This window comes from Panthera uncia, assembly GCF_023721935.1.
Source record: "Panthera uncia isolate 11264 chromosome A3 unlocalized genomic scaffold, Puncia_PCG_1.0 HiC_scaffold_11, whole genome shotgun sequence".
Classification (NCBI taxonomy): Eukaryota; Metazoa; Chordata; class Mammalia; order Carnivora; family Felidae; genus Panthera; species Panthera uncia.
The window spans coordinates 153,804-179,110 of record NW_026057578.1 but is presented as its reverse complement, the minus strand read 5'-3'; the positions used below and the strand labels follow the sequence as shown (position 1 = coordinate 179,110).

At 55.0% G+C, this 25,307-nt stretch overlaps 1 protein-coding gene across 1 annotated transcript in view; it reads left to right on the top strand.

The window, feature by feature from the left end:
• The window catches only part of MYT1 (myelin transcription factor 1), a 40,745-nt gene extending 16,020 nt beyond the window's left edge, over nucleotides 1–24,725 (top strand). Inside the window, exons 9-21 of the mRNA XM_049650398.1 lie at nucleotides 1,007–1,221; nucleotides 2,655–2,779; nucleotides 3,306–3,575; nucleotides 6,459–6,613; nucleotides 7,643–7,705; nucleotides 7,817–7,885; nucleotides 12,566–12,628; nucleotides 12,992–13,075; nucleotides 17,930–18,151; nucleotides 19,204–19,295; nucleotides 19,931–20,034; nucleotides 22,345–22,488; nucleotides 22,845–24,725. Of these exons, the coding sequence (XP_049506355.1) occupies nucleotides 1,007–1,221; nucleotides 2,655–2,779; nucleotides 3,306–3,575; nucleotides 6,459–6,613; nucleotides 7,643–7,705; nucleotides 7,817–7,885; nucleotides 12,566–12,628; nucleotides 12,992–13,075; nucleotides 17,930–18,151; nucleotides 19,204–19,295; nucleotides 19,931–20,034; nucleotides 22,345–22,488; nucleotides 22,845–22,985 (1,747 nt within the window). The 3' untranslated portion in view covers nucleotides 22,986–24,725. The remainder of the gene's footprint in view (nucleotides 1–1,006; nucleotides 1,222–2,654; nucleotides 2,780–3,305; nucleotides 3,576–6,458; nucleotides 6,614–7,642; nucleotides 7,706–7,816; nucleotides 7,886–12,565; nucleotides 12,629–12,991; nucleotides 13,076–17,929; nucleotides 18,152–19,203; nucleotides 19,296–19,930; nucleotides 20,035–22,344; nucleotides 22,489–22,844) is intronic.
• Nucleotides 24,726–25,307: the final 582 nt, after the last annotated feature.

Here is a 25,307-nt window from a genome sequence, read left to right as displayed (position 1 = left end):
TGGGGAAGGAGAATGTGCCCATGCTTGGGGGTGTCTGCTTTTCCAAGGTCCAGACTCAGAGCTGGTCTCTTCATGGTTGCAGGTCTTTCTGTCACCAGGCTCCTGTTTTGGGGCCACGTGCAAGTTCTTGTAGTACTCAGCCCCTTGAAGACCTCACCATTGACCCCTTCTTAATTCTTGTGATCCACTCTTTTCAGACTGAAGTCATTTCTTGGTTCAGACTCAGGAGCAAAGAGAGAGTGGGTGTGCAGACGGGTCTCCCAGGCCTCCCTTCCTCTTTTCCTTCTCTCTGAGCTGGTAGCGCAGAAGCCTGTCCACACCTTGTGCGGTTGCCATTCTCCACCTGGCTCTTCCTGCCCTTGGATCCTGTGCTGTCTGGGCTGGTGTCTTCATGCTAGCTCTTATGCATTCAAAACTCTGAGCTCTTCCAAGGGCTTCAGAGATGATGAACTGAATGCCTGCAGTGGCCTTTTTGTTCCTGTCCTTAACTCTTTCAGCCCCACCAGGGCTCTTCTCAAATGCCTTCGAGCAAAGGGTAGTGAGGGCTAAAGCTGAGCTGGGCCCTCCGTGAGCCTGACTCTCAGAAACACACCCCATCCCCTCTAGATGCCCTGACTCCCTCCTCACTGGGGAGCTCTGTTATTCCACCAGGAGAATTCTGTCTAGGTGTGGCTAGCCACCGTCCTAGGGATGCCCCTGTAGGGTTGCCTGCCAAGGACTCATACCTCTTGTAGCAGAGCAGTTTGAAACCTGCTCTCCTAAGTTCTGGGACAAAGTCTAGGGCCCTCCCTCTCTGGCTAATGCCGTCTGCAAGGGCACATGGCATTGTTTCTCCAAGGTTTCAGTTCTTCATATAGATCAGGCCCCAGGCACCGTTTAGCAGAGGGACATGGCGGAGGGTCTCCGTGCACAAAGGGTTCTGAAGGGTTCCTGCCCAGGCTGTGGGACGGGGCATGGGGTCCCTGAGCCCTGTCCTCATGGTTCTGTACCTCTATCCACACCTCAGGCCCATGTGCTTCGTGAAGCAGCTTGAAGTCCCTCCGTATGGAAGCTACCGGCCCAGTGTGGCCCCTGCTACACCCAGGGCCAACCTGGCCAAGGAGCTGGAGAAGTTCTCCAAGGTCACCTTTGACTACGCAAGTTTTGACGCTCAGGTTTTTGGCAAACGCATGCTTGCCCCAAAGATTCAGACCAGCGAAACCTCACCTAAAGCCTTTAAATGTAAGTAGGGGAGATCTGCTCCTGGGAGACGCAGGGTTTGAGAGATGGGGGAGGAGGGACCCCCTTCGCCAGGAGCATGTAGGGAATCTCTCCCCTAGGGGGCCCTAGCTGTCCCAGTGTCCACTGAGGTGGCTTTCCCAGGGTCTATATTTCCCCCATGTTTCTGCCACCATGTTCCCCATCAAGCTTGATGTATCTCTTCACTATTTGTGAAAAAAACAAACAACCCCCCCCCCAAATAAAAAACAAAAAACAAAACAACCCAAGTCCTTTATGGTGTGCATGTCCAAAGGCTTGAGAATAATTTCCCTGATACGGTCCACTCTGCAGGGGCTCAGACAACTCAGCCAGACTGTGCTGAGCCTGGGTGCCTGACAGAAGCTATTCGCTTTCCTGCATGTGGACCATCTTGCTGGATACAGTGTGTTGTGTTAGCCACAAGTGTTCTGAATACTTGTAACTAACAAAATGCATTCCTACAAACTTTTGAGAAAAATCCTGCCTTACTGTTTTGGTTACTCAGTGTACTAATCTGTGGGTTGCAAGCCCCTTAGCCCTGGAAACACATATGAAATGGAAGTGTGCCCATGAGATTGGAACTGGCATCTCGGGGTAGGTGTTTGGCCCTGAAATGCAGCAGTGAGGAGTTCCTGTCATGTTAATAATGAAAATCCTAACTGATGCAGCTGCCAGCTACAGTGTGGACACCTCTTCCCCTTGTTAGGGCCAGGGGTTTCCTGCCACCATGTACAGGCACCAACAAACACTCACAAGGAGCTTTTCGTATATCTGGAAACTTACTGGTGATATTGTGATATCAGAAATGTCATGCTTGAGAGTCACTTTATGACTACCATACAATTTCTGGAAGAGATAACATTTTATGTCCTCATTTGTCACGTTTATTTGAACAGTAATGTTACTTTATTGAAGTGGTATTATGGGGACACCAAAATCAGCCTTTTGAGATGTTGTGACAAAAATTTTTCTACTTGAGCGATAGTCCCATACACTCCTCCTCTTATAGAATTCTTCCTGTCTCAGGAAGCATTCACCAATAGACGACTTGTATTTGTTTGAAATAAGAGGGATGCTGGAATGTCTTTGGAAGGTTTTGTTCTTTCTGCCCAAATTTTAGATGAGCCAGAAATAGCGTCCTCAGGACCCTATGGGAGGACGAGTAGGAGTGTGTTGTGGGCACATGTGACTGGGACAAAGACCCTGCCCCAGGCCCCTCCACGTAGCTGTACCCTGTGCTCCCCCAGCCATCCCGAAGACGCCGTCCCCCCAACCCCCCCGCCCCACCCGTGTCTGTGTGGCCACCATGCATTCAAGTTCTATATCAGCCTGGTGTTGTTCCCTTTTTGCAGCCAGACCTTTCCCAAAGGCCTCCTCCCCCAGGCACAGCCCCAGCACTTCATCCTCTTCTGCAGGCTTCGACTACACGCATGATGCTGAGGCTGCACACATGGCCGCCACAGCCATCCTGAACCTCTCCACGCGCTGCTGGGAAATGCCTGAGAATCTCAGCACGAAGCCACAGGACTTGCCCGGCAAGGTTGGTGTGTCCCCTACAAGGAGCTCTGTCTGAGACAGCGGTGGGCTGGTGGGATTCACAGTCAGGACCATGAGCCTACACCAAAAGGTGCTCAGGGACACCCGGTGTCCACCTGAGAAACTTGTCTTCCTCCCGGTCGTGGCTCCTGATGACCAGAGGGGGTTAGATGGGTTCCCTCTGAGAGCTCTGGGTGCTGTGCCTAAGGAGGGCCAAATGGCTCTGCACACGCACGTTTCCTCGCGTTGCCCCGGCGCCTGGATGTCGAGCGCCTGTCCGTGTGTGATCATGCTCACCGTGTCTCAGGCGTCTGGGTTTGTGGTGTTAGCAAGACCTGAGAGGCAGTGGAGGCTCCTCCGTGTGAGGTGCAGGGAGGGGCAAGTCAAGATTCTTGCTTCCCAGAGGTTCTTCTGTTCTTGCGTGGCTCTGCTTTCTTCCAAGGGAAACCCTGTGCCGGGCATTCTGTAACGCTGACTTAAAGTGCCAGAAGGCACACGTGGGAAGCACAGACCCACCTTCACAATTGCAGGCTGCGGACATCGAGGTGGATGAAAACGGAACCCTGGACCTGAGCATGCGCAAACACCGTAAGCGGGACAGCGCCTTCCCCAGCAGCGGCAGCAGCGGCAGCGGCCCTGGCGTGAAGTCCCCTGATGCTTCCCAGCGCCACAGCAGCACCAGTGCCCCAAGCGGCTCCATGACCTCGCCCCCGTCCAGCCAGGCTTCCCGCCAGGAGGAGTGGGATCGACCTCTGGACTATACCAAGCCCAGCCGCCAGCGAGAGGAGGAGCCTGAGGAGGTGGGTGTGGGACCCGGGGGCTGATGTAACGCAGGGCTTGCTTCTCCAGGAGGAGCTTCCGAGCCCTGTCCACACCGCGCCTCGCCACCTCTAGGAAGCTAGGACCCGGCCCGCCCTTCTGGGGAATTTTTCACCCTTGGGCTGTGGTGTATCTTGTCCCATCCAAGAGAGAAGTGGTCTTCTCACTTCCGTGGACACGGTGATCAGCACCGTTGTGGGCTCAGGGGAAGCATGGGGAGGAGAAGGGCCTGTTTCATATCCCATCGGAGACATTTGGGAGTGGCCCCAAATTCCTTGGTTCTGTGGCCTCCCCCCAACCTGCTGTCCCGATAGGGACACCCTGAATTCTGGCAGCAGTCCTTCCTCACCATCCACAGGACACTCTGGCCACCTGGCTCCTTGGACAGAGGCAGGAGAAAGCTCCTGGCCCTGGGAGCCCCTGTGGTGGTCAGTGGCCCGAGTCCCAAGACCAGCACCACCTGGTAAAGAGCAAGAAGCCAGGCGTCTGTGTTGGAGCTGCAGTCTGGGGACAGTGAAACATCCTTTTCCAATCATTCTACCCTCCGAGAGCGGGGCCATTTGAAGGCTCTTCCTCAAAGAGGTGTGCATCCTGAGTAGCAAAGCCCAGCCGTGAGGATGGTGCACAGGCAGCCTCCGCACGGTATGGGCAGGCCTGCAGGTCCCCTCCGTTCTCCCTCCCCATCCTGCCAGCTCCCCACCAACCCTAGAAGGGCAGGGGGGCAGGTCCCTGCGGAGGAGGAGGTGGGGTGACTAGGATTCCTCTCTGGGAACCCACCACCCCTGCAGTTCAGTCTCCCCAGTGAGCCAGGCTCCCTCTACACACTTCACGTGTACCCCTACTTTGCAGAGTGGACTGGACCCCAGGCTGAGGTCACTTGGCTCAGTCTTGTGGCTACAACTTGGTGTCAGGCTGCAGAAGAGGGGTACCTCTCAGACTGAGCCCTGAGTGGAGGGGGCTGAACTGTGTGGGTGGTCTTCTCTGTGGTGGTTGGGAGTCCAGTATGAGGCCAGATGGGGCCCTCCTATTCAGAGACCACCAGGAGAGTCTGCTCTTATCTTGTGCCAGTCTTGCCCCCAGGTCTAAGCTGCTCCCTGCCCTTCCTGGTGACTACAGTCCCTCCCTTGACCCCTCCCTGCACCTGTCTGTGATCCCCAGCTCAGGCTACATCCTTGGCTGCCTTGCCCCTCTCCTCCTCCCTTCACACACCCTCTGAGCACCCCAGGATTCATGTCATCAGTCTCAGGGGTCCTGAGGTCCCCGCCCAGTCAAGTCGGTCCCTGCACTCCACCCCACACTCACTCTCTGTCCCAGAGCCTCAGCTCACTCCCAGGCCCTTCCTCTCCTCCTGGGCACAGGAGGGTCATCCCCAGAAAGGCCTTCTGTATCAGGCCTTCCTAGTCCCTTTGTCATGGCCCTGGGCTCCCGACTCAGACTCTCCTTCCAGCTCTGCCCAAGGTTCCTTGATCCGTCCTATGTGAGGCTGCACCTCTACTCTCAGTCTCACTTCCCACTCCAGGTGGAGGTGACCCACGTGCCTGAGGCCATGGGAAGGAGCCCACTGCACTGGGCAGCAGCCAGGACAGTATCCACGGGCCTCTGGGAGGCTCTCCCTGCTCTGGGACAACCTCCTCCCTGGGGCTTCCGGGAAGTTGCCATTTTTTCCGAAGACCCACCTTAAGTCGAACTTGCTCAAGGGAATGAGCCACTTGGTCTGCACCTTGTCCAATAATAGTATTTGTGGCAGTAATAGCAACACCCGCCACATTGACAAGATTCACTGTCAGTGACTCACAGCCTTCGCTACGTTGGGCTCCACTCCCCAGAAATCCCGTGAGGGGCTGCTGTTCTCTCAAGTTTAAAAGTGTAGCCTCTAGGAGCTCCTGGGTGGCTCGGCTGGTTGGGCATCTGACTCTTGGTCTTGGCTCAGGTCGTGGCCTCGCGTTTTATGGGTTTGAGCCCCGTGTCGGGCTCTGTGCTGATGCCTGCTTGGGGTTCTGTCTCTCCTCTCTGCCCCTCACCTGCTTGTACTTTCTCTCTCTCTTTTTCTCTAAAAATAAATACGTAAACTTAAAAAAAAAATTAAAGTGTAGCATCTGGGCCCCAAGAGGTTGAACAACTTGCCTGGGACACACAAGTGCCAGCACTGGGATGTGGACCACGAACTGTCACACTGGTTAACTGCCTCTGATGTAGACCCACTTGCCGGGCGTTGAGCTTTCCCACTCTTGTGGACAGGGACTGTCCTTGTCCACCCCTGTGTCCAGAGTACCCTGCCCTCTGGTGGTTGCTGAACAACTGCAGACATAGAACTCGAGCTTATCACCTGCCTGTTGTGGTCAGGGTGTCGTGCTGGGTGGGGAGGCATAGGGCCATGGGGTCACAAGGTCACTGAATATTCTTATCACATTTTTATGTTATTGTTCTCCTTGTGCCATCTCATCGTTACAGCATTTAAACAAGCACTTGTTGAGTGCCTGCTGTCTACTGAGCGCCGAAAGAGCTGCACTTTGCATAGGTTCTTGTGTCTAGAAGGTGACCCAGTGGCAGTTAGGTGGAGGTGACCCACAGGCCTGAGGCCACGGGAAGGTGTCAGAGCCCATTGCTCCGGGCAGTAGGCAGGGCTCCTCATTCCTGGGGCAGCTCAGGAGCTCTTGCTGGGGGTGGGGGGGACACTCTAGTCCCTCAGGGGTGCTGTCTCCTGTGTTCTTGGGGGCAAGTCTTCCTCCCCCATCCAGAAGGCAGGAGAAACCGGAAAATGTCTCTGTGAACACTGTTCTGAAGGCCCCTCTCCCTCAGCCCCCGGCTCGGGCACCCGGCCCCCCGCCAGCCGGTTAAAACGTCTCCCTGCTGGTTTTTTGCAGTCAGAGCCAGCAGCCCATTCTTTTGCTTCTTCTGAAGCAGATGACCAGGAAGTGTCGGAAGAGAGTTTTGAGGAGCGCAAGTACCCTGGGGAAGTCACCCTGGCCAACTTTAAGATGAAGTTTCTCTCCAAGGACATAAAGAAGGAGCTGCTCACGTAAGTCCCCACCTGGGCCAAGAGGGCTCCTTGAGGACCTGTCTGGTCCGGAAAAAAGCATGTCTTAGTCTGAGCCCTGAATGACCAGGTCTGCTCAGTCCTGGACCTGTCCCTTCCCTGGCCTAGCTCTGACCGCCCTCCTGGCCAGACCATCTTGCTGGGCAGAGGTTGGGCATCCTGCACTGCAACGCTCTTGAGCCAGGCGATGGGTGACAGCTTTCCTGTCATCTCGGCACCGCGCTGGAATCTCACACAGCCCTCTGAAGTGATTCAGAGCAAGGAAGGGCCTCTGTTCTGGCCCACAGAGCGGGAGGGCTGAGGGAAGCCAACCCTCTCCTGAGCCCCAGCTCTCTGCCCTGGCTTACGGAGCCCAGGCCTGACTTGTACTCTGCTCTGAGGCACGGTGCCCTCAGCTCTGGCAGCCCAGCCAGCGGCCCCTTTGAGTTTGTCCCCGCAGGGTTCAAGCAGACATTGTTACAGAATGGGGCCACTGCTGGTAGATATGAGTCATCCCCTGGTCGGATGCCACCCTACAGCCTTCCGGTCACCCCCACTGAGAACTGCTTCTCCTTAGAGGACTGTGGGGGGTGGGACCTGGCACCTGCACCACAGGTGGAACCTCACCCGTGCTCAGTTTGTTTCTGGGGTTCCTGTTCTCCTTGCGAGGAACCCAACCAGCTTCCTCCTACCCTGCTGTTGGCTCTCCCCAGGCTCTGCTCTCTGGCCTTGTCCTCAGGGAAGGAACTCCCTGCCTACGCGTTCACGGGTGCACACGTGTGCACGTGCAGAGCGCATGTGCTCCAGGGACACCCTAGCTTCAAGCTGAGCTTTCATTTGGTTCCTTTTTCCTCCTCGAGTTAAGTTGTGTGGGAGAAAGTTGCAGTCTGAGCGGTGAGGGCTGTGCTCTGAGGACTGAGGGGGTGAGTCGAGAGCAAGTGTTAGCTGCTCTGCTGAGTAGGCTCCGCCTGGGGGGCTGGCCTGGCAGGTGTGCCTTGCTCTCTGTTCTGACGCTCTGTTTCCTTTGTTCAGCTGCCCCACCCCTGGCTGTGACGGCAGCGGCCACATCACCGGGAACTATGCCTCTCACCGCAGGTTTGTCCCTGCTCGGGTCCAGCCTGGCCTGGGTGCTGCGTGGTGGGTCTTCCCCTCTCCTCCTCTGCTCCCCCTCTGGCTCACCCCGATGTCCCATCTCTTCTCTTTCAGCCTCTCTGGTTGCCCTCTTGCTGACAAGAGCCTCAGAAACCTCATGGCTGCCCATTCTGCTGACCTCAAGTATGTCTGCCCTCCTGGCCACCCATCTCTTGGGCGGCTCCCTTGCTCTGCTCTCTCCTTCCATGAGACTCCAGCCAAAGTCGGCCTTCTCCAGGGCTCCAGCCCCAGGGGAGCCCCTCCTGGCGGGATGGGGCAGAGAGAGAGGCCATGGAGGGGCCGACTTGCTTGCCTGGGGCTCCTGCTGCTGCTGCTGCTGCCTGTGTCTCTTCGCTCTGAGTGCTGCTATCCGCCTGTCCCTTGCCGCAGGCTCCTGTGCTGCCCTCGGGTCTGCTAGCTGCTCTGAGGACCGAGGGCTGGAGGGCCTTGAGGGGAGCAGGACCTGCCTCTGGCTGCTGGTGGCCCAGCCCGTCTCTCCCTCTCCCGAGGACCCTGTACGGGGTTGTCTGGGCCTGCTTTTCTCACCGCCCTTGAGATTTGGGAGAAGCCCAGAGCTGGCCTTGGCTTCTAAGTCTTGCTGTGGCTCAGCAGGCTTTAGGCTGTGCAGCTCTTACTGAAGGAACTGGGTGCTGATGATGAAAGAGAAAACTCTTTGCCCTTCCTTCTCCTACTGCCCCTGCAGCTGCTTCTGTCTTGGCCCCTGGTGATCCTCCCACGCTCATCCCTTCTTTTTGCTGAGCACCCCCCCTCTCTGCTTCTCCTCCCTGCCCCTAACACACGGGCACCATCTAGCCTGCCTGATAGCCCCGCTCAAATGCGATGCAAGCACCCAGAGGTTTCCCAGGTATCAGTGTCCTCTTGGGGCTGGAGTTGGGGACTGTCACTGCCTTTGATGTTTATGCATTTGGTTGAGCTGCGACATTGCAGCCGCTGTGACCCTGAGCCCTGCAGTGCTGACCCTGGGCTCTCAGGCTGAGCAAAGGCTCAGGAAGGAGGCCCTACTCTTCTCCTCGAGGGTCACTCCCTCTTCCAGGGTGTTCATCCTCTCCATATTGAGGGGCCCTGAATCTAGGCTCATCCTGTTCTGGGACCAGACAGGAGCCAGGGCCCTAGAGACTGTAAGATGAGGAGCTGTTATTGCCAAAGGCGTCCAAGGGGCTTGAGCTGATTTAGAAACAGGGCAGAAAGCTGTAGATCTCTGGAAGGTCCCCATCCTGCCAGTCTCCTCTTTGTCACTCTGGGGAGGCCTATCTGGTCCCGGCAGCCATGGCATGTCATTGCTCATTGTTACCCATGGGGCTTTCTGCTCTGAGCAGGGTTCACCACCGGAACTGTCCTTCTAAGTGTTCACAGCTTTAATGTAAACATTTTCTGAGGCTCAGCTCATCATGGCTGATTTGCATAGTTACTCATCCATTCACCAGGTCCAGCCCCAGAAGTCTATCAGTCCTGCAGGCTCAGGACCCTCTTCCCCCAGCTCCCCTCCTCCTTTCCTCCCTGTCTTCTCTTACCGTCTTTCCCACGTTCCCTTTTTCCTGTTTCCTTTTCCAATTCGACTTGCTTTCTAACTATGATTAGTTTTCGTGGTTTTCCAGTTTGAGGGTCTGAATGATTTTAGAGCTCTAGGTGTGAACACATGTGTGCGCGGTGGACCTTTCTCCCTGCAGAGCAGGTGCTCGGGGCTGCTGGAAGGACAACGTGGGCCTGGTCTGGGCCTGGAAACGTGGCCGTCTGGGAGGGTTAGCACTCTTCTGAGACTAAGAGCCTGTGGGGAACATTAACCTGAACTTGTTTAGAAATAGCAACAGGAAGTCTTCCCCATGTGAAAACAAGTCCTGCATCAGTCTCAGCAAGGGTCAGCAAGGTCTGGGAAGGTGGCCGAGGTACCCAACTCCTCCCAAGCTCTTCGCTGGCCCCAGAGGTCTCTGTGTGGGCGTCCACTCTTTGCCCCCTCAGGCCACAGCGTGGGCTTTGGGTGGACGTGGCGGGGCTCCACTGTGCTCCCGGTGTGTTGGTGCTTCTGCTCCCTCCTCCCTTCTCTTGTCCCGTGGGCGTCTCGGAGAGGCTGCTCCTGACCAGCCTTGAGGCAGTGGTGCGTGATGGTGACCTGACCCCAGAGGGGCACAGACGTCTACATCACTGCCTTGCAAGCAAGGCCTCCCTGTCAGTGACTGGGTGCAGCGACAGTCTCGGATGATGTGTTTTCCGTGTTTTAATCCAGTCTCAGGGGCATTTACTCTTCTTTCTCATGTGCCCAGTGTGGTCGGGGGCAGGGCACACAGCTGCCCTGGGCCCCTCAGCCCACTCTGTGTGCGGGGAGTTGGGGTGCAGCCACATACCCTGTAAGGTGTGTGACCAGGTGGGGGACGCCCCCCCCCCCCACCGCCCCCGCCACTGTGGGTCAGGGAAGGGGCTCAGAGGCGAGACCTGGTGTGCGTCGCCAAGCTGTAGTGAGTCACAGAGACGCAGGACTCTTCCTCTTACCCAGACGATGCACCCAGAAGCAAATGTTTGGGAGGGTTCCTGCCACTGACCCTGTGGGTCCTCAGGGGCGCAAGAGTGGCTGACACTGCCAGCGCCCAGCATGGGTATCTGCTTCTCCAGGCACATGAACCTCATCCTCTGCTGGATACAGCTGTGGGGAAAAGCCATTGAGTCAGGCCTCAGCAAGGAGAGCAGATGCCCCACCTGTCTGCAGACAGCGTGCCTCAGTGGGACCCCCGGGGACGCCAGGCCCACGTGTGCTGGGGCCTGGCAGGGTCCACCCCCACGTGCATGCTCTCCCCTGCCAGCCTCACTCACAGGTGCCACTGGGGGTCGCACCACAGTATGGACCTGCACTTCTGGGCAGCGAGGCCCCGGGCGGCTGCGGGGCCATGCTGCCCTGGCCACTGCCCGTAGCACTGAGCCTGAGTTCTGCCACGTTTCCCTGAAATTGAGAATAAGCAGAGTCCAGGCAGCCACCTGAGCTGCTACAGACTCAGGAGAAGCACCACCCTCACTCTCTGCACTTGGCCTTCCAGAGGGCAGGAGAAGGGCTCTAGCTTCGGCAGGCCAGGAGAGTGCTCAGCAGGGCACTCTGAGCTGAGGAGGAGGCAGCAGGGCATCAGCGGGGCCTCGGCCTCAGCAGAGAGTCATGTGAGGCATACCCTGACATGCCTGAAGGACTTGGTGCCCACAGCCGGGGGGCCCACCCCGGCAGCTTGCACCCTGGGACCTCGGATGATGCAGAGACACAAAGCATCCCAGCAGGAGTGGTGCACCCGTTCGGGGTTTGTTTGAGAGGATGAAGCCCACCTAGATGGAGGTGGTGTGTGATTTCTATGAAAATGCAAAAACCTCCTGGCCCTGGATGTGTGTGTGTTGTTATGTGACCACACATGCCTGGAGCAGGAGCCATCATAACCTCAAGGGGTTTGAGTTACCCCTAAATCCGACAAAATGGTGATTTGACCGGTTGGCCTGCCGGCAGGCCAGGGAGGCATCTCATGTGTGGCTCATAGGGCAGGGACGAGGAGGGTGCCTTGAGAAAGTCCAAGGGACTGGAGAAGGAGCAGGTCAGATGGGCATTGAACTCCTCCGTGTTGCCATGCCAGCTTTGAGCGTCCTCTGATGCGGAACAGGCAGTGTTGGCCTGCTGAGGTCTGGGAGGCAGCCCAAAGCTGTGGGGGAGTCCTTTGGCTGTGTTGGCTTCCTCTGTCTCACTCCGAATGTCAGATGCTGCATTTGCCAGTGGAAGAGGGTGCCGACAAAGGGCTTTGGGGACAGCACAGGGGCCCGAGTGCCTCAGAGAACTCTGCTGAGTGAGAGGCAGAGACCTATGTCCTGTTCCAGCTGATGCAAGTCTCCAGAACCCTTTTGGGGCCACTTGTATATTGAGAAAGAGCCTCGGCACCCGTGGTTTTTTCTGTGTGTGAGGCTGAAACCAGAAACGGTAGATAAGTATTCTGTGAATAACAGGCTTTCCAGATGCAAGCCCTCAGATCCTGCCAAGTCCCACAGGGTCAGAGCTGCACCCTCACACGGACCCAGGTGCAGAGCGGAAGACCTGCTCCTGCTCCAGAGGGTTCTGGTGGACTCCCCTGCAGAGTCAGGCACGCCTCCCCACTCTGACATTCTGCCTCCATGGACATTCAGGGAAAAACAATTTGAGAAAACCCATACTTGTACATTAAAGTGGAATTTTTACTTTCTATGTGATATGTTTGTCAAACATTTTGGATGCATACAGTTGGGCTTTTGTGTCTTGTGGCCCCCCCTCCTTACCCTTGGCCAGTGCCTGCTACCCCTGAAAAGCCTCTGGTTGTGCAAATTCTGCACTCACTGAGAATCACACCTCTAGGTGACCAGCGCTGGGGATGGTGGGTCATGGGTGCTCAGGAAATATCTATTCCTTTGCTCAGATGTCCCCGAGAACAACCCTTCTTCCTCCTAGCCACGTCAAGGAAGATGAACCCGTCTTAAGTGTTAGGTTTGCCTTCCTGAACACTGTTCAAAGGCCCGTGTGTGTCCTGGAACCTTTTAGCCCAGCCTAGAACCCTGCAGAAAGCCGAAACGGGAGCCTATCATTCCTGCAGTGGAGATGTGCTCTCGTCTTGGCCTTCCTGGAACCCCTGGGGAGACGGGGTGGCAAAGTTCTGAAGGCCGGACGTCTCGGCAGCAGGCTAGCCAGGACGCACACACTGTTTGTGAGACCAGTGCTAGGGAGGCAGGTGGGCCTGCATTGGGGCTGAGCACGGAGGGGGTCCTTTTGTGGCCAAGTGTCTTCACTGGCTCTGGTTCCAGCTCCGCTGTCCTCCACAGGTGCCCCACACCCGGCTGTGACGGCTCTGGCCACATAACGGGGAACTACGCGTCACACCGGAGGTGAGGCTGCCATGGCCTGGGGTGCCGGGCTAGATGGGGTGGGGTGGGTCTCCTCCTCAGATGCAGTTGCAGTGCCCCAGATAAGACATTAATGTTGCGGCAACCACAGCCTGTTTCCTCGCCGTAATCTGAATTGCCGTGCCCAAAGCCTGATCGTGTTGCTATTAGCAGCCAGAACGAGAGGGCTCATGGTGCCACTTCCTGTCATAGCCCTACTGTCCAGTAGAGTGCTCGATGACAGAAGTTTCCTTGGGATCCTCTGGGGCTGCTGATCACAGAGCTGGAGGGGTGGGGAGGGGCAGATGGGTGTGAGAAGCTGCTGTTCTGGAATGACCACGGCTTATGTTCCTCTTTCAAAACTAGCTTGTCAGGCTGCCCTCGTGCCAAGAAAAGTGGAGCCAGGGTGACGCCCACAAAGGATGACAAGGAAGATCCTGAGCTGATGAAGTAAGTTGGGGTCTTGCTGATGCCCTTGGTCGCTTTGCAGAATTGGGATTTTCCTGTGTGTTATGATCCTGAAAAGCTGCTTCTAGACTCCTTTTTCAATTAATACAGCTGGTCAATGACAATGCCCAGTTTTACAGAAGTCCTCCTACTGTGCATGTGGACACCTACGAGGCTGTGAGCCACGTGTGTTGTATTGAGGGCACACACAGTGCCCTCCTGTGTGGGCTTCTCAGTTCTGGGGGTGTTTGATGGGGCCAGGAGAGGCAGAGAGCCCTGCTGCCCACGCACCGTGGTGGGGGGGGGGGGGCACCCGGGTGTAGGCTCAGGGCATGGGGCAGCCCCACAGGGCGCTCGTGGGAATTGCAACCTGCACAGATGTGGTCCGATGGGAAAGGTCAGGTGCAGGAGGAGGAGAGGAGGGTGAGGAAGATGACCAGTCTTCAAATTGTGTGTGTCTGCACACTCACATGCCTTTGCAGGGAGCTGGTGTGGAAAGAGGGAGCCCAGGAGGGTCGCCCTGAACTGGGACCTCGACACTGCTGTGGGGAGGAAAGGGGACATCCTGGGCCTTACGTGACTGAAGTCCCTGAAACCCTCTCCAGACTGTCCCACTTGGGGCTACCTAACGTGTCATCAGGGGGATTGTGTGTGAACTCTGAACCTGTGAGTGCCCCACTCGGTAGGGGCCCGTATCGTTGCAAGCTTATCTTTCCAGGAAGGAACTTGCCCCCAAACCCCCCACTTGCAGGTATGGCTAACAGACTGACCCACCATTCGATTTGCCCAGGACTTTCAAAGCCAAAACTGGATGAAGCAGGCAGTGGGTCCCCTTGCCAGTTGATGAGTAGAAGGGAAGGGTTCGGGCTGTGTTGTGGCACAGGGCCTTGGAGCCGGCTTGGTCAGGGCATAGCCAGGCAGGTCCACAGAAAGCGGGTCTGTCCTGATTGCGTGTTACCTTTGGGCCAAGAACAACTGGATGCTCGCCCCTACAGAGGGAAGCAACCTGGACAGGTTGCTCCTCCTTGGAGCTTCAGCTCGTAGCTCATCCCAGCCGCGCCCAAACATCTGCTTGGCCACAGGAGGAGAGGTCTGATTGACCAGCGTCACATCCTTCGAAGGGGCTGGCTCCACCAGCTGTTTGGTGGTAAGAGGCTGTGGCTGGTTTATTTAATTTATTTTTTACAATGAAACTATAATGAGTGCTAAATCAAAAACACAAAATTTGTGGATATTGGTGTCCTGAATGCAGCCTACTAAATGCTAGGCTGGATAAAGAGTATTTATCTTTCTGAGAAGCCAGGAATTTGCCTGCGATCATATAAATGCAAGCTGCTATGGATTTAGCAAGGATCCTGCTGTAGGGATATGATAAGTGAATTGTGCTGCATTTGCAAATGATCAAAATCAAGATCAGCATTTTTCGAATTAACTGGGAAAAATGGTTTTCCTCCTCCTAATGTGCTGTCAACTTTGCTTTTTAAAAAACAAGACTTTTTCAGCCAAGTGGAGAATATGACTTAGAAGCAGGTCAGCATTTACAGGGTGGCTGAAGCTCCTAATGGCTTCATGGCAAGGCGGTGGGAGGGAGGGGCGCCTATTCAGCACCTCCATTTTATAGGGCCTCCTCCCCAGCCATAAACTTTAACTGTATTTATAATTGACTATCATCTTTAAACAAATGCAGACTGCAGCAGAAACTTTAACCGGGGCATCAGGTCCTGCTGCGTGACGGGATTTCGTGAGCGTGTGCTAGATGGGATTATGGAGGCTGCTGGAGGAAGAGTTCCCTTTATGACATCTTGTGTCTGCACCGTTTGAGATTAAGTCATGTCAGCACATTCTGCTAAATCCCTTTGCCAAAACTAAATAACTGGCCGTAAAAGTCTGTGGATGTTCCAGTGTAGGTAGGGTTAGGAGCTCAATGCCTATCGCCTGTGGAGAGCCCTCCCCGCCCCCGCCGTGCCCCCCCCCCCCCCCCCCCCCCCCCCCCCTCCCCAACCACACTGACATCTGACAAAAGAGATGTGCCTCTGACCCTGGGACCCTGGTGGCACAGAGCTCCTGTGCCCTACCACCGGCCTACCTGGCAAGTACAGAAGCTGCCTGACTTGGCACTCCACACACGCCTTAATGTGAGGTCACCCGACAGCTCCAAAGATTTGGACACTGGTTGTGGAGGGACAGAGAAGTGGTGTTACCACCCACATGTCCGAAATACTCACTACGAATAAATTCCAGGGGGTCATTCGTGATGAGGAGGGTTAGAGTTTTGCAAACAAAGTTGGAAAAAGGAATTTAGATTCAACCGTGTGTTGTAACTGTGAAGGGCTGCCTCTCATTTGGCCTTTGATCTTGTGATGGCAGGTGCTCACAGGCACTTTCAGAGCACCTGGCCCCGGTGTCTCTGGGACCCCACAGCAGAGAGGTGTCCAGGTGCGAGGGGCAGACATAGAATGGAACGTCCCCGGGGTCCTTCCAAGGCCCTTGGCAGCGTCTCCACTCTGGACTGATGGCTGAGATGACCTTGGACCGGATCAGTGGCCATTCCACATGTCTGAGGCCCACGTGGCTGGGATGAGGAAGAGAGGGATGGGCACCAGGAGAGGAGACAAGTGGGGCTGGATCCAGGCAAAGGAGGCTGGGAAAATGTCTGCAGTGGCCACCTTGGAAGTGACGCCCGAGTATGGGGACAACTTCTGGGCAATGAGGCCCCGTCCCCTCACCTGCTGGAGCAGGAGCCCCGGAATGACCCTTGCTCTCCTGAAGGCTTTGTGCCTCTGACTTCCCCACCCCAAGGAACCCCACCTCTGTAAACTGGGGCCATGTGTCCCCTTTCAGGGCCCTGTGTGTTTGCCAGGTCTGTGGCTTATAAAAAGTGGGTAACAAATGGGAAATTACATGAGTCTCATTTGTTGCAGGGGAGAAAACAGAACTTATAGGTGGAGGATGTTGTCCCCAGTCAGTTGTTGGTTCCTAGGTGGTCCTGAGCTCAGATACCATGATCCTGAAATGTCGGTGCTCAGAAGGCATCGCAGGGAGCTCCTGGCCCAGGTCCCGCCTGGATCCCATGAGAGTGGATGCCCAGAGCCCCCTGCTCCAGCCAGTTTTCTGTGGTGCACTCATTCCAATGGCAGCATGAGGGGGATTTGCTCTGAACCTTTTCTCAAGTTACTTCAACCATTCCTGGGGCATTTGCTATTTCCCAAGAGGATTCTCTCCCTGTTCTGCAACAACTTGGCAGGAGTCATTATGGAATGTCTGAACTGAGTCTTTCTTGCATGAGCACTGTGGCCTGTGTTCTTCCTTCCAGAACACACATTTCGGATGTGGGGACATCCATGGACATCATGGCATGACAGTCTCATTCTGGGATGCTGTGGGGTGATGGAGCCCCTGCTGTCCCCGCGCTGCCTGGTTCAGGGCACTCTTGGGACTTCTGTGACTGCCCAGGCCCCCAGGCTCTGTGCTTGGTGCAATCTCCCAGGGAGTGGGCTCTGGATGGTTTCATCTGACACCTTCACTTCACTACACATGGCTGGGGTGATATAGAAGTGATGTGGCAGCAAGAGGTCTAGGTGTAGACCCAGAGGCCCCTGAGAGACATCCCAGGGCGCAAGGGCATCATGGCTCCTTCCAGAGAGGGTAGCTGCTTCCAGAGAAGGTAGCTGCTTCCAGAGAAGGAAGTTTCTCCTTCCAGAGAAAGTAGCTGCTTCCAGAGAAGGAAGCTTCTCCTTTCAGAGAAGGTAGCTTCTTCCAGAGAAGGTAGCTTCTCCTTCCAGAGAAGGTAGCTGCTTCCAGAGAAGGTAGCTTCTCCTTCCAGAGAAGGTAGTTGCTTCCAGAGAAGGGAGGTTCTCCTTTCAGAGAAGGTAGCTTCTCCTTCCAGAGAAGGTAGCTGCTTCCAGAGAAGGTAGCTTCTCCTTTCAGAGAAGGTAGCTGCTTCCAGAGAAGGTAGCTTCTCCTTCCAGAGAAGGTAGCTTCTCCTTCCAGAGAAGGTAGCTGCTTCCAGAGAAGGTAGCTGCTTCCAGAGAAGGTAGCTTCTCCTTCCAGAGAAGGTAGCTGCTTCCAGAGAAGGTAGCTTCCCCTTCCAGAGAAGGTAGCTGCTTCCAGAGAAGGTAGGTTCTCCTTTCAGAGAAGGTAGCTTCTCCTTCCAGAGAAGGTAGCTGTTTCCAGAGAAGGTAGCTTCTCCTTCCAGAGAAGGTAGCTGCTTCCAGAGAAGGTAGCTGCTTCCAGAGAAGGTAGCTTCCCCTTCCAGAGAAGGTAGCTGCTTCCAGAGAAGGTAGGTTCTCCTTTCAGAGAAGGTAGCTTCTCCTTCCAGAGAAGGTAGCTGTTTCCAGAGAAGGTAGCTTCTCCTTCCAGAGAAGGTAGCTGCTTCCAGAGAAGGTAGCTTCTCCTTCCAGAGAAGGTAGCTTCTCCTTTCAGAGAAGGTAGCTGGTTCCAGAGAAGGTTGCTTCTCCTTCCAGAGAAGGTAGCTTCTCCTTCTGGAAAAGGTAGCTGCTTCCAGAGAAAGTAGCTTCTCCTTCCAGAGAAGGTAGCTGCTTCCAGAGAAGGTAGCTTCTCCTTCCAGAGAAGGTAGCTTCTTCCAGAGAAGGTAGCTTCTCCTTTCAGGGAAGGTAGCTGCTGACCTTCCAACTATGCAGGAGGTGTGAGAGTGAGGCTGGAGAGGGAACGTGATCCCTGTTGCCTTTACATCTGGTTGGGAAGGCCCAGGTTCTGACCTGTGGCTTCAGGAATCACTCCAACCATGGTAGTTCATCCAGGAGCCCCCAGCAGTCTCAGTGTCTGGCATGGGAGAGTCTCTGGACTTCACCTCCCCCATCTAGTGCTCAGTGCTCACCTCTGACCTCTTTGTGCCAGGTGCCCTGTGCCAGGCTGTGTGGGGCTCGGTCACATCAGCGGCAAATATGCTTCACACAGAAGTGCATCTGGCTGCCCGCTGGCCGCTCGGAGGCAGAAAGAGGGTTCTCTTAATGGCTCACCGTTCTCCTGGAAGTCACTGAAGAACGAGGGGCCCACCTGCCCCACTCCAGGCTGTGATGGCTCCGGTCATGCCAATGGTAGCTTCCTCACCCACCGGAGGTAACTGCCCTGCATGGCTTGCATTTCATAGGCCCCTAGTCTTGGGCATGTGGGCAAGGTTCTTCAGGAAGGACCAGACTCAGGAAGGGCTCAGTTGTGGCCTATAGTTTCTCCAGGGAAAAGCAAGGCCCGGATTGGTAGCTGACTGGATGAAGCCATAGAAAATCTGTTAGTATCAGATCATGGTGTTTGTGACATGTGGCACCCCATGTGGCTGCTCCACATGGAGCATGTGGAGTCCCTCCAGCAAGAGTGAGTGGAGCCCTGAGTCTCGTGTGTGCATTCTCGACACAGGCTGCCGGCTTCTCATGAAAAGCTGGCCCCTCCTGCTGGGGTCTCTTCTTTGAACTTTGGGCCCACGTCTGCCTGCTGTGGAAGGGACATGGCGACAAGACCCCTCCTTGCCTGGGCTCTCATTTGCCCCCAACACCTGTCCCAGGCCTGGGGACGGCTTGCCTCCCCCATTCTATTCCTCTGTGTGCCAGGCAGCTGAGGTATTGGCCAAGGTGCAGGGGTCACTACACTGTTCATCAGAAACCTTCTCTTTCTTTTGTTCCGTCCCTGTCTCTCCACCTAAAGATTAATGAACTCATTCGTTCCACAAGCTTTGACTTAGAGTCCACCAAATACCAGGCTCAGGAGAGCAGAGAACAAGAGTTGATTTGGGCCAAGTGAGGGACAGACTATAACCAAACAAATGAGTAAGATATTGCAGTGTGGCCAAGAGGATAGATGCTGTGGGGGAGGATAGTGGCAGGGAGGAGGGAGGGAGGCCTCTCTGAGAAGGGGGTGAGGAGCTTGGCCCAGGCAATCTGGGGATAAGCCTTTAGGGCCTAAGCTGGGAAAGGCCTGGGCTACTGAATAAGGGGTGTGGAAGCTTGGCGGCCGGAGCCGGGGAGCAGGTGGCAAGAGGAGACGAATGAGAAAGTTCCAACCAGGGTCCTACCAGGCTGCCAGCCAATGAGGACTTGGCTTTCATTGTGATGTGTCATCACAGACTGGCCCTTGGTATGTGACCTTGGACTGGTTTTTGGTGTGACCTTTGCTTCCAGCTTATCTGGCTGTCCCAGAGCAACCTTTGCTGGAAAGAAGGGAAAAGTCTCAGGGGATGAGGTTCTCAGCACGAAGTTCAAGACGAGTGATGGTAAGGTGTCCCTCCTGCAGTTCCTCCAAGCGATGTCTGTGACATGGGTGAGTGAGCAGGTACTGGCGGGAGGGGGTAGGGAGACAAGGCCCCTCCTAGCGTGAGTCATGGTGGAGACAGACTGCTTACCTGAGTCGACGGGTCCCCCAACCTAGCTCTGGACCCCTGGTCGCCTCAAGTCTGGGATCCTGGCCCTCAAGTGGCCATGCTTGCTCTAACCTGGGTATTGACAAGTGGTGGCATCAGAGAACCCTGATGGCGGCATCAGAAGCCACGCTCTCAGGGTTTGTGGATTCGTGAACTCAGTTAGTGTCAACGAAGAGGGAAGCTGAGGAAATTCAGTACCACCTGGAAAACTTCCGTCTTTATCTTGGCAATTAACACTTGCCAAAGATTTATACTCTCCTATCCGTGCCCCAGGGTCAGGGGGAAAAATGTAGACACACGGCTGCTAGTCTCCAAGATCGACTTTTCCAGCACAAAAGTGGGATACGAGCTGCCCACCGAGCCAGGCAGGTTGCCTCTGCTTGGACGGGCTCCCTAGTCCCACCTAGAAAACAGGCCTCCACTGCACTCCCACCTGCTGGCCTGGGCGCAAAGCTGAGGGCCACAACCAAGGTTTCTCTCTGGGGCAGTTCTGGAGAACGATGAAGAGATCAAGCAGCTGAACCAGGAGATCCGCGACCTGAACGAGTCCAACTCAGAGATGGAGGCTGCCATGGTACAGCTGCAGTCCCAGGTGGGTGGTGCTGCCCACCTGCACGTACGCCCTCTCCCTCCCCACCGGAGAGGTCCTGGTCCTCAGCCTGCACTTCAGCGAGGCAGGAAAACTGAGCCCCTCATCAAACTTGCTGCCAAGCTGAGCTGATGGGCGTAGCGCTCAGCGAGACTCAGAACATGCCACACCCGCCCGCACTGGCTCTTCTTCCAGCCGTAAGGGGTCTTCAGGTGGCCCTGCCGGGGGTCCCATCAGGGTTACTGGTGCCATCAGAGTTGGCTGCTAGCCCTGTAGGAGTAGCACCACCAGGTGGGTTCCGGGGGTCTGGCTGGAGCCTGCCTCTACCACGGTACTGCCATACGCCAGCCGAGTGACCTGGAAAACCCGTTGGCAATCTGCATCTTGACGTCCTTGCTGGTGGAGTGAAGAGAAAAATAGGAGTCAACTCTGTGAGGTTGTTGTGAGGTAAAGACATTTGTATGAGGAGGCGTCTGACCCAGAAAGAGCCACTGTTGCCATGTGATAGAGTTACACATTTCTTTAAGGGTATTTGTCATCTCTCTGATTTCCCCAAAATGAACACTTGTCATCAGGAAAAAATGCAGCGAAAGCCTTATTCCGAAAAGAAGACAGTGCCCTGTCCTTAGCTGTTGAGTAGGGGGCTGGAGAGAACCTGGAGCACAGAAGGAGTGGCCACACATAGCTGTGTCCCCTATGGCTTGAAGGGCAGAGGGACAAGGAGGTACTGGGCCCTGCAGGATCTGAGGGCAGGAAGGACAGATGGGAAGGTGGTGAGGCTCCTTCCCAGAGGCTGCAGTGTGACACATTGGAGCTCTACATGTCTTGTTCCTCTGTTCCTTCCTCCACTGGAAAACAGGCTTTCACGCTGACCTCCTGTGTAAACAGAGCATCGGCCCATGGAGATTAGGAAGGATTTTCATTCTGCAGCACTTTCCCCAGGTTCCTAGGCAGTAGAAGCAGAGGAGTGCTGGGGCGTCTCTGGGTGCCGAGACATATCACTGTGTGACTGCCACCCTCTGTCCCTCACTGCTCCCTCCCTTCTCAGAGTGTACCCTTGGGGCAGCACCTCTGATTTCTCCCTTTTTGCTGATTTCCACCTTTTTTTTTCTTCAAAGTTTTTATTTAGTTATTTTGAGAGAGAGAGTGGGTAGGGGAGGGGCAGAGAGAGAGAATCCCGAACAGGCTTCTGTTCCACTGCTCCACTGGCGTGGAGGCCAGTGTGGGGCTTGAACTCGTGAACCGCAAGATCATGACCCCAGCGGAAACCAAGAGTCAGATGCTCAACACAGTCACTGAGCCACCAGGCACCAGGCACCCCCTGATTTCCACCTTTTTATTTATCGGCATCCATTTGGAAGGACCGGGAGCCCCCTTTCCTCTAGAGGGAGTTTTGAGTCATGTGCTCTGCCGAAGGCTCAGGCAGAGAGAAGGCAGTCCCCTAACTCCTACTCCCAAGTGTTTTAAGCCGAAGATTTGTCACCAGGTGACGAAGCATGGTGTTTCCCAGCCACGTGGTTGGAGGAAAGCACTCTACCTGATCCATAGCTTTCTAAAAGGCAGCTTACCTGTCTCTATCTGGGGACAGCTTAATGTGTCACACATGTCATGTGAACTTGCCTCTGCCCTGAGGCCTCCTTAAGATGTGGTCAGGTTGGGGGCTGCCCTCCCAAGCAAGTCTTCTCCAGATCAGGCCCCAGGGAAGGTTTCCCACCTTCCCCATGCTGGCTGTGAATGTCTGCATAGGGTTATGCGGACCCTGAGACTCACCTGATCGCTTGAGCTGCTCTGGGTAGGCTGGACTGCCCATGACCCATAGCCCTGCTGTCACTGTCACTCTCAGGGTGTGCTGGAGGAGTCATTGACTGGCTCCACTCAGCTAGGAGTGGCTGTCTTCCACAGCTTTATTAAGGCACTTTGTTGGCCTTTCTGGTGGGGAGAAAACCCAAAGGCAGCCAGACACCCCATAAAGTGCGTGCAGTATTCCCATTACAGACAAGGAAGAAGAAACATGGGGAGGTTAACTGTACGGCTAGTGGTGGGCTGGTATTTGAGCCCAGGGTGCTCAGAGTCTGTGTTCCTCTCTGCCCCCGCAGGACAGATGTGGCATAGAAACCCATGGTCCCACACCACTCCTGGCTGAGTCACTGGGTCCCCTCCTCCATCCAGGGACCAGAGTCCCTACGTCTTTGCCTTCTCCCAGAAAGATAGCAGATGTGGCACAGTTAGCATGCTGGGTGTGTCCCAGGAGGACATGATATGGTCCATGGGGCCCCCATGACAGGAGGCATTTCCCACCTTGGTCTGGTGCAGATCTCCTCCATGGAGAAGAGCCTGAAGAATATCGAAGAGGAGAACAAGCTCATTGAGGAGCAGAATGAAGCCCTGTTTCTGGAGCTGTCGGGCCTGAGCCAGGCCCTCATCCAAAGTCTCGCCAACATCCGCCTTCCGCACATGGTAAGCAGTATGTGGCCCTGCAGGCACACCAGTGAGCTTGTGGCTGACTGTCCCCCCACCCCCTGCCAGGACTCTGGGGAGGGCAAGGAGGGCGCGGCACACCTCTACCTCTGGGGTCCTGCCAGAAGGGCAGGTGCTCTGCCCGACAGGCTGCTGGCCACAGTGGTTCCAGCTGTCCCGAAGAGCTTATGAATCCACAGCAGGATGCTCATGGTTGTTTCAGCCCAAGGGTGCCAGTGGTGGCCCTAGTAGGTGTGAGGAGATGGGTTTGAGTCCTGCCACAGACTTCTGTGGCTTCTGAAAATCAGGGGACACACCGTGTGGATGGAGCTTGCTAACCTGGTTCTGTTCTCCAGGAGCCAATATGTGAGCAGAATTTCGATGCCTACGTGAGCACCCTCACTGACATGTACTCCAACCAGGAGTGCTACCAGAACCCCGAGAACAAGGACCTCCTGGAGAGCATCAAACGGGCTGTGAGGGGCATCCAGGTCTAGACCCCATCACTCCAGAGCCACCCCGCCAATCCGGACATCCGGGGCAGCCCAACTTGGCTCCCGCGCTTACCTCCCTTGCCCTGCCCCCGCAGTGGGGAGTCCCAACTCACAGTGACTTCCAGTTGGCAGCCCAGGGAGGCCTCAGTTGGGCTTATCCACAGGGGTGCCTGGAAATCAGTGTCTTTCTCGTTGCACTTGCCAGGCTGGAGGCCTTGACCTCCCCACACGAATGCAGGGCAGGGCATGAAGTATTACAAAGTGATTTATTTTTGTTTTTTGAAAGAAATCTGAAGAGCAGCTCAAAGTCTCCAGTGAAAGCTCATGGACAAGGTTCTCAGGGAAGTTTTGGAGTTTGCAACCACAGTATTCCTTTGTCTGTCGAGGCTGGGAGGGTAGCCGTGGGCACGGGGCGGGTGGTGCGTGTGACAGTGTCAGCCTGGAGCATGTGCCCCTGGGCACACGTCTGCTCAGTGAGGTCAATGTGGCAAGTGTGTTTTCTGTTTTCATTTAACTCAGTTTTGTCTTAAGGATGGAATAAAGCACTGTTCCAGAGGGTTAGAAACAGACCTGCAGCCCATGGCCAACTTGAGGACTCTAACCTGGGAACCCCTGGAAGTTCCACATTAAAGCACCTCACTTCTAGGGGCAGCTGGCACCCCAAGCCCGCACAGACATGTGCAGGCTTGGGGTCACGCTCCCCCTCGGGGCTGCCGCCTTCAGACCCAGGTCTGGGTCAGGGCCAGGGTCTCTGGCTGTCTGTGCGTCCACTCATGCCTGTGACCCGTCACTGCCGCTTTACCCGGGTCGTGGCCGAGCTTGACTGGGGCGGAGGTGGCATCGGCAAGGTCAGGGGATAAATCCCTAATTAGGAGACCACCAAGGTTTCGCTTCCTTTTAGATCCATTCAAGACGCGAAAAAAAATTTTAACATAATGTGTTAAACACAATGTTCCTACCGTGTAAATAGAGTCCAAATCGGTTGTGACTGCAATTCCAAGGTAGTATTTAAAAGTAGAGAAATTGCACTTCCTGGAAGAAAAAAAAAGTAGTTAGTTTAATTATTCTGTACATTGTTTAATTTTGTCAAGATGTAAGTATTTATATTCACAACCTCTTGTGTTAACATTTGCTATTTATTTAACATTTTTATTTATTAATTTTGTACTGTTTCAACTAGACCCCACACCAGGACACCATGAGAGGGAAACAGATGAAATCAAAGCAAAATTGACTATTTGACAAGAGATAGGCCACAAAAAATCTTGCTATAACTTCTATATATAGAAGTCTTCTTATAATTTTGATGCAACCAAGTTATTTTTTATATATTTTGTTATTTATTCTTTTAATAATGGAATTTTTTAAAGAGTATTTTGTAACTGAGGAATTTTGATAATTTGGGGATGTTTTCCCCCTGGTCCAATGGAAAGAAAGACTTTTTGGTTTTCTTCATCCCTTCGGTTCCTTTTGTTTCAGGCACGGACAACAGCAAGTGGAATTCTGTATTTATTATTTATTTAAGTGTAGCGCAGATGTGTGTGCTCTGGCGTGTTTCTTGTGTTGCGTCTGTGTGCTGGTTCTTGATGGCTGAGTCATGCTGCTGTGAAGGAGTGCTGGCCACAGGCAGCACCGAGCAGTCCCCGCTCACAGGCTCCCTGCTCCTCCGACAGCTCCGAAACTGTGACCCCCTTCCTCAGGAAATGCGTGGAACCCACAGCACAGCACTTCTCGGTGTGTTTGCAGGGTGATTTCCTAATAAAAGTCCACTCTGACTGTGTGGGAGCGGTGTGTACTGTGCCGGCGGTCTGTGTCCCTGAGAGCCCTAATGAGTCACCTTCCTGGGGAGTGGCTGGGTGGGTGGGTGGGTGGCCTCTTCCACCTGTGGTCTCTTCTTGGGACCCTAATGTGGAACGAACATCCTTCCCCTAAGGGGCGGTTCTAGGAGGTCTAAGTCACTGTGCTCTGCCTCTTCCCACATGACTGGGTATGTGCAGAGCAGAACTTTCTCTTGGGCTTGGACAGAAGTCTTCCTGTTGGGGTTGTCAGTCAGGGTGGGGTGGCAGGGGTGGTGGGGTTGAGGGGTGGAACAGGGGTTGCCACAGACCACCTCTCCCGGCCACAAGGAGGAAGGCAGCTGCAGTAGGAGAGCGTCTGGACGTTCTGGAGGGAGGTAGAGTCGAGAAATGGAAAGAGAAAGGTGGAGGTGGAAGGGAGGGGATGAGAGAACTCTCTAATCTTTTGAGAGCTCCTGGTCCAGCTGAAGGTTGCCCATCCTCGCATTTCCCAGTTATGCAGGGAACGAACTCTTCTTCTCTTTCCTCC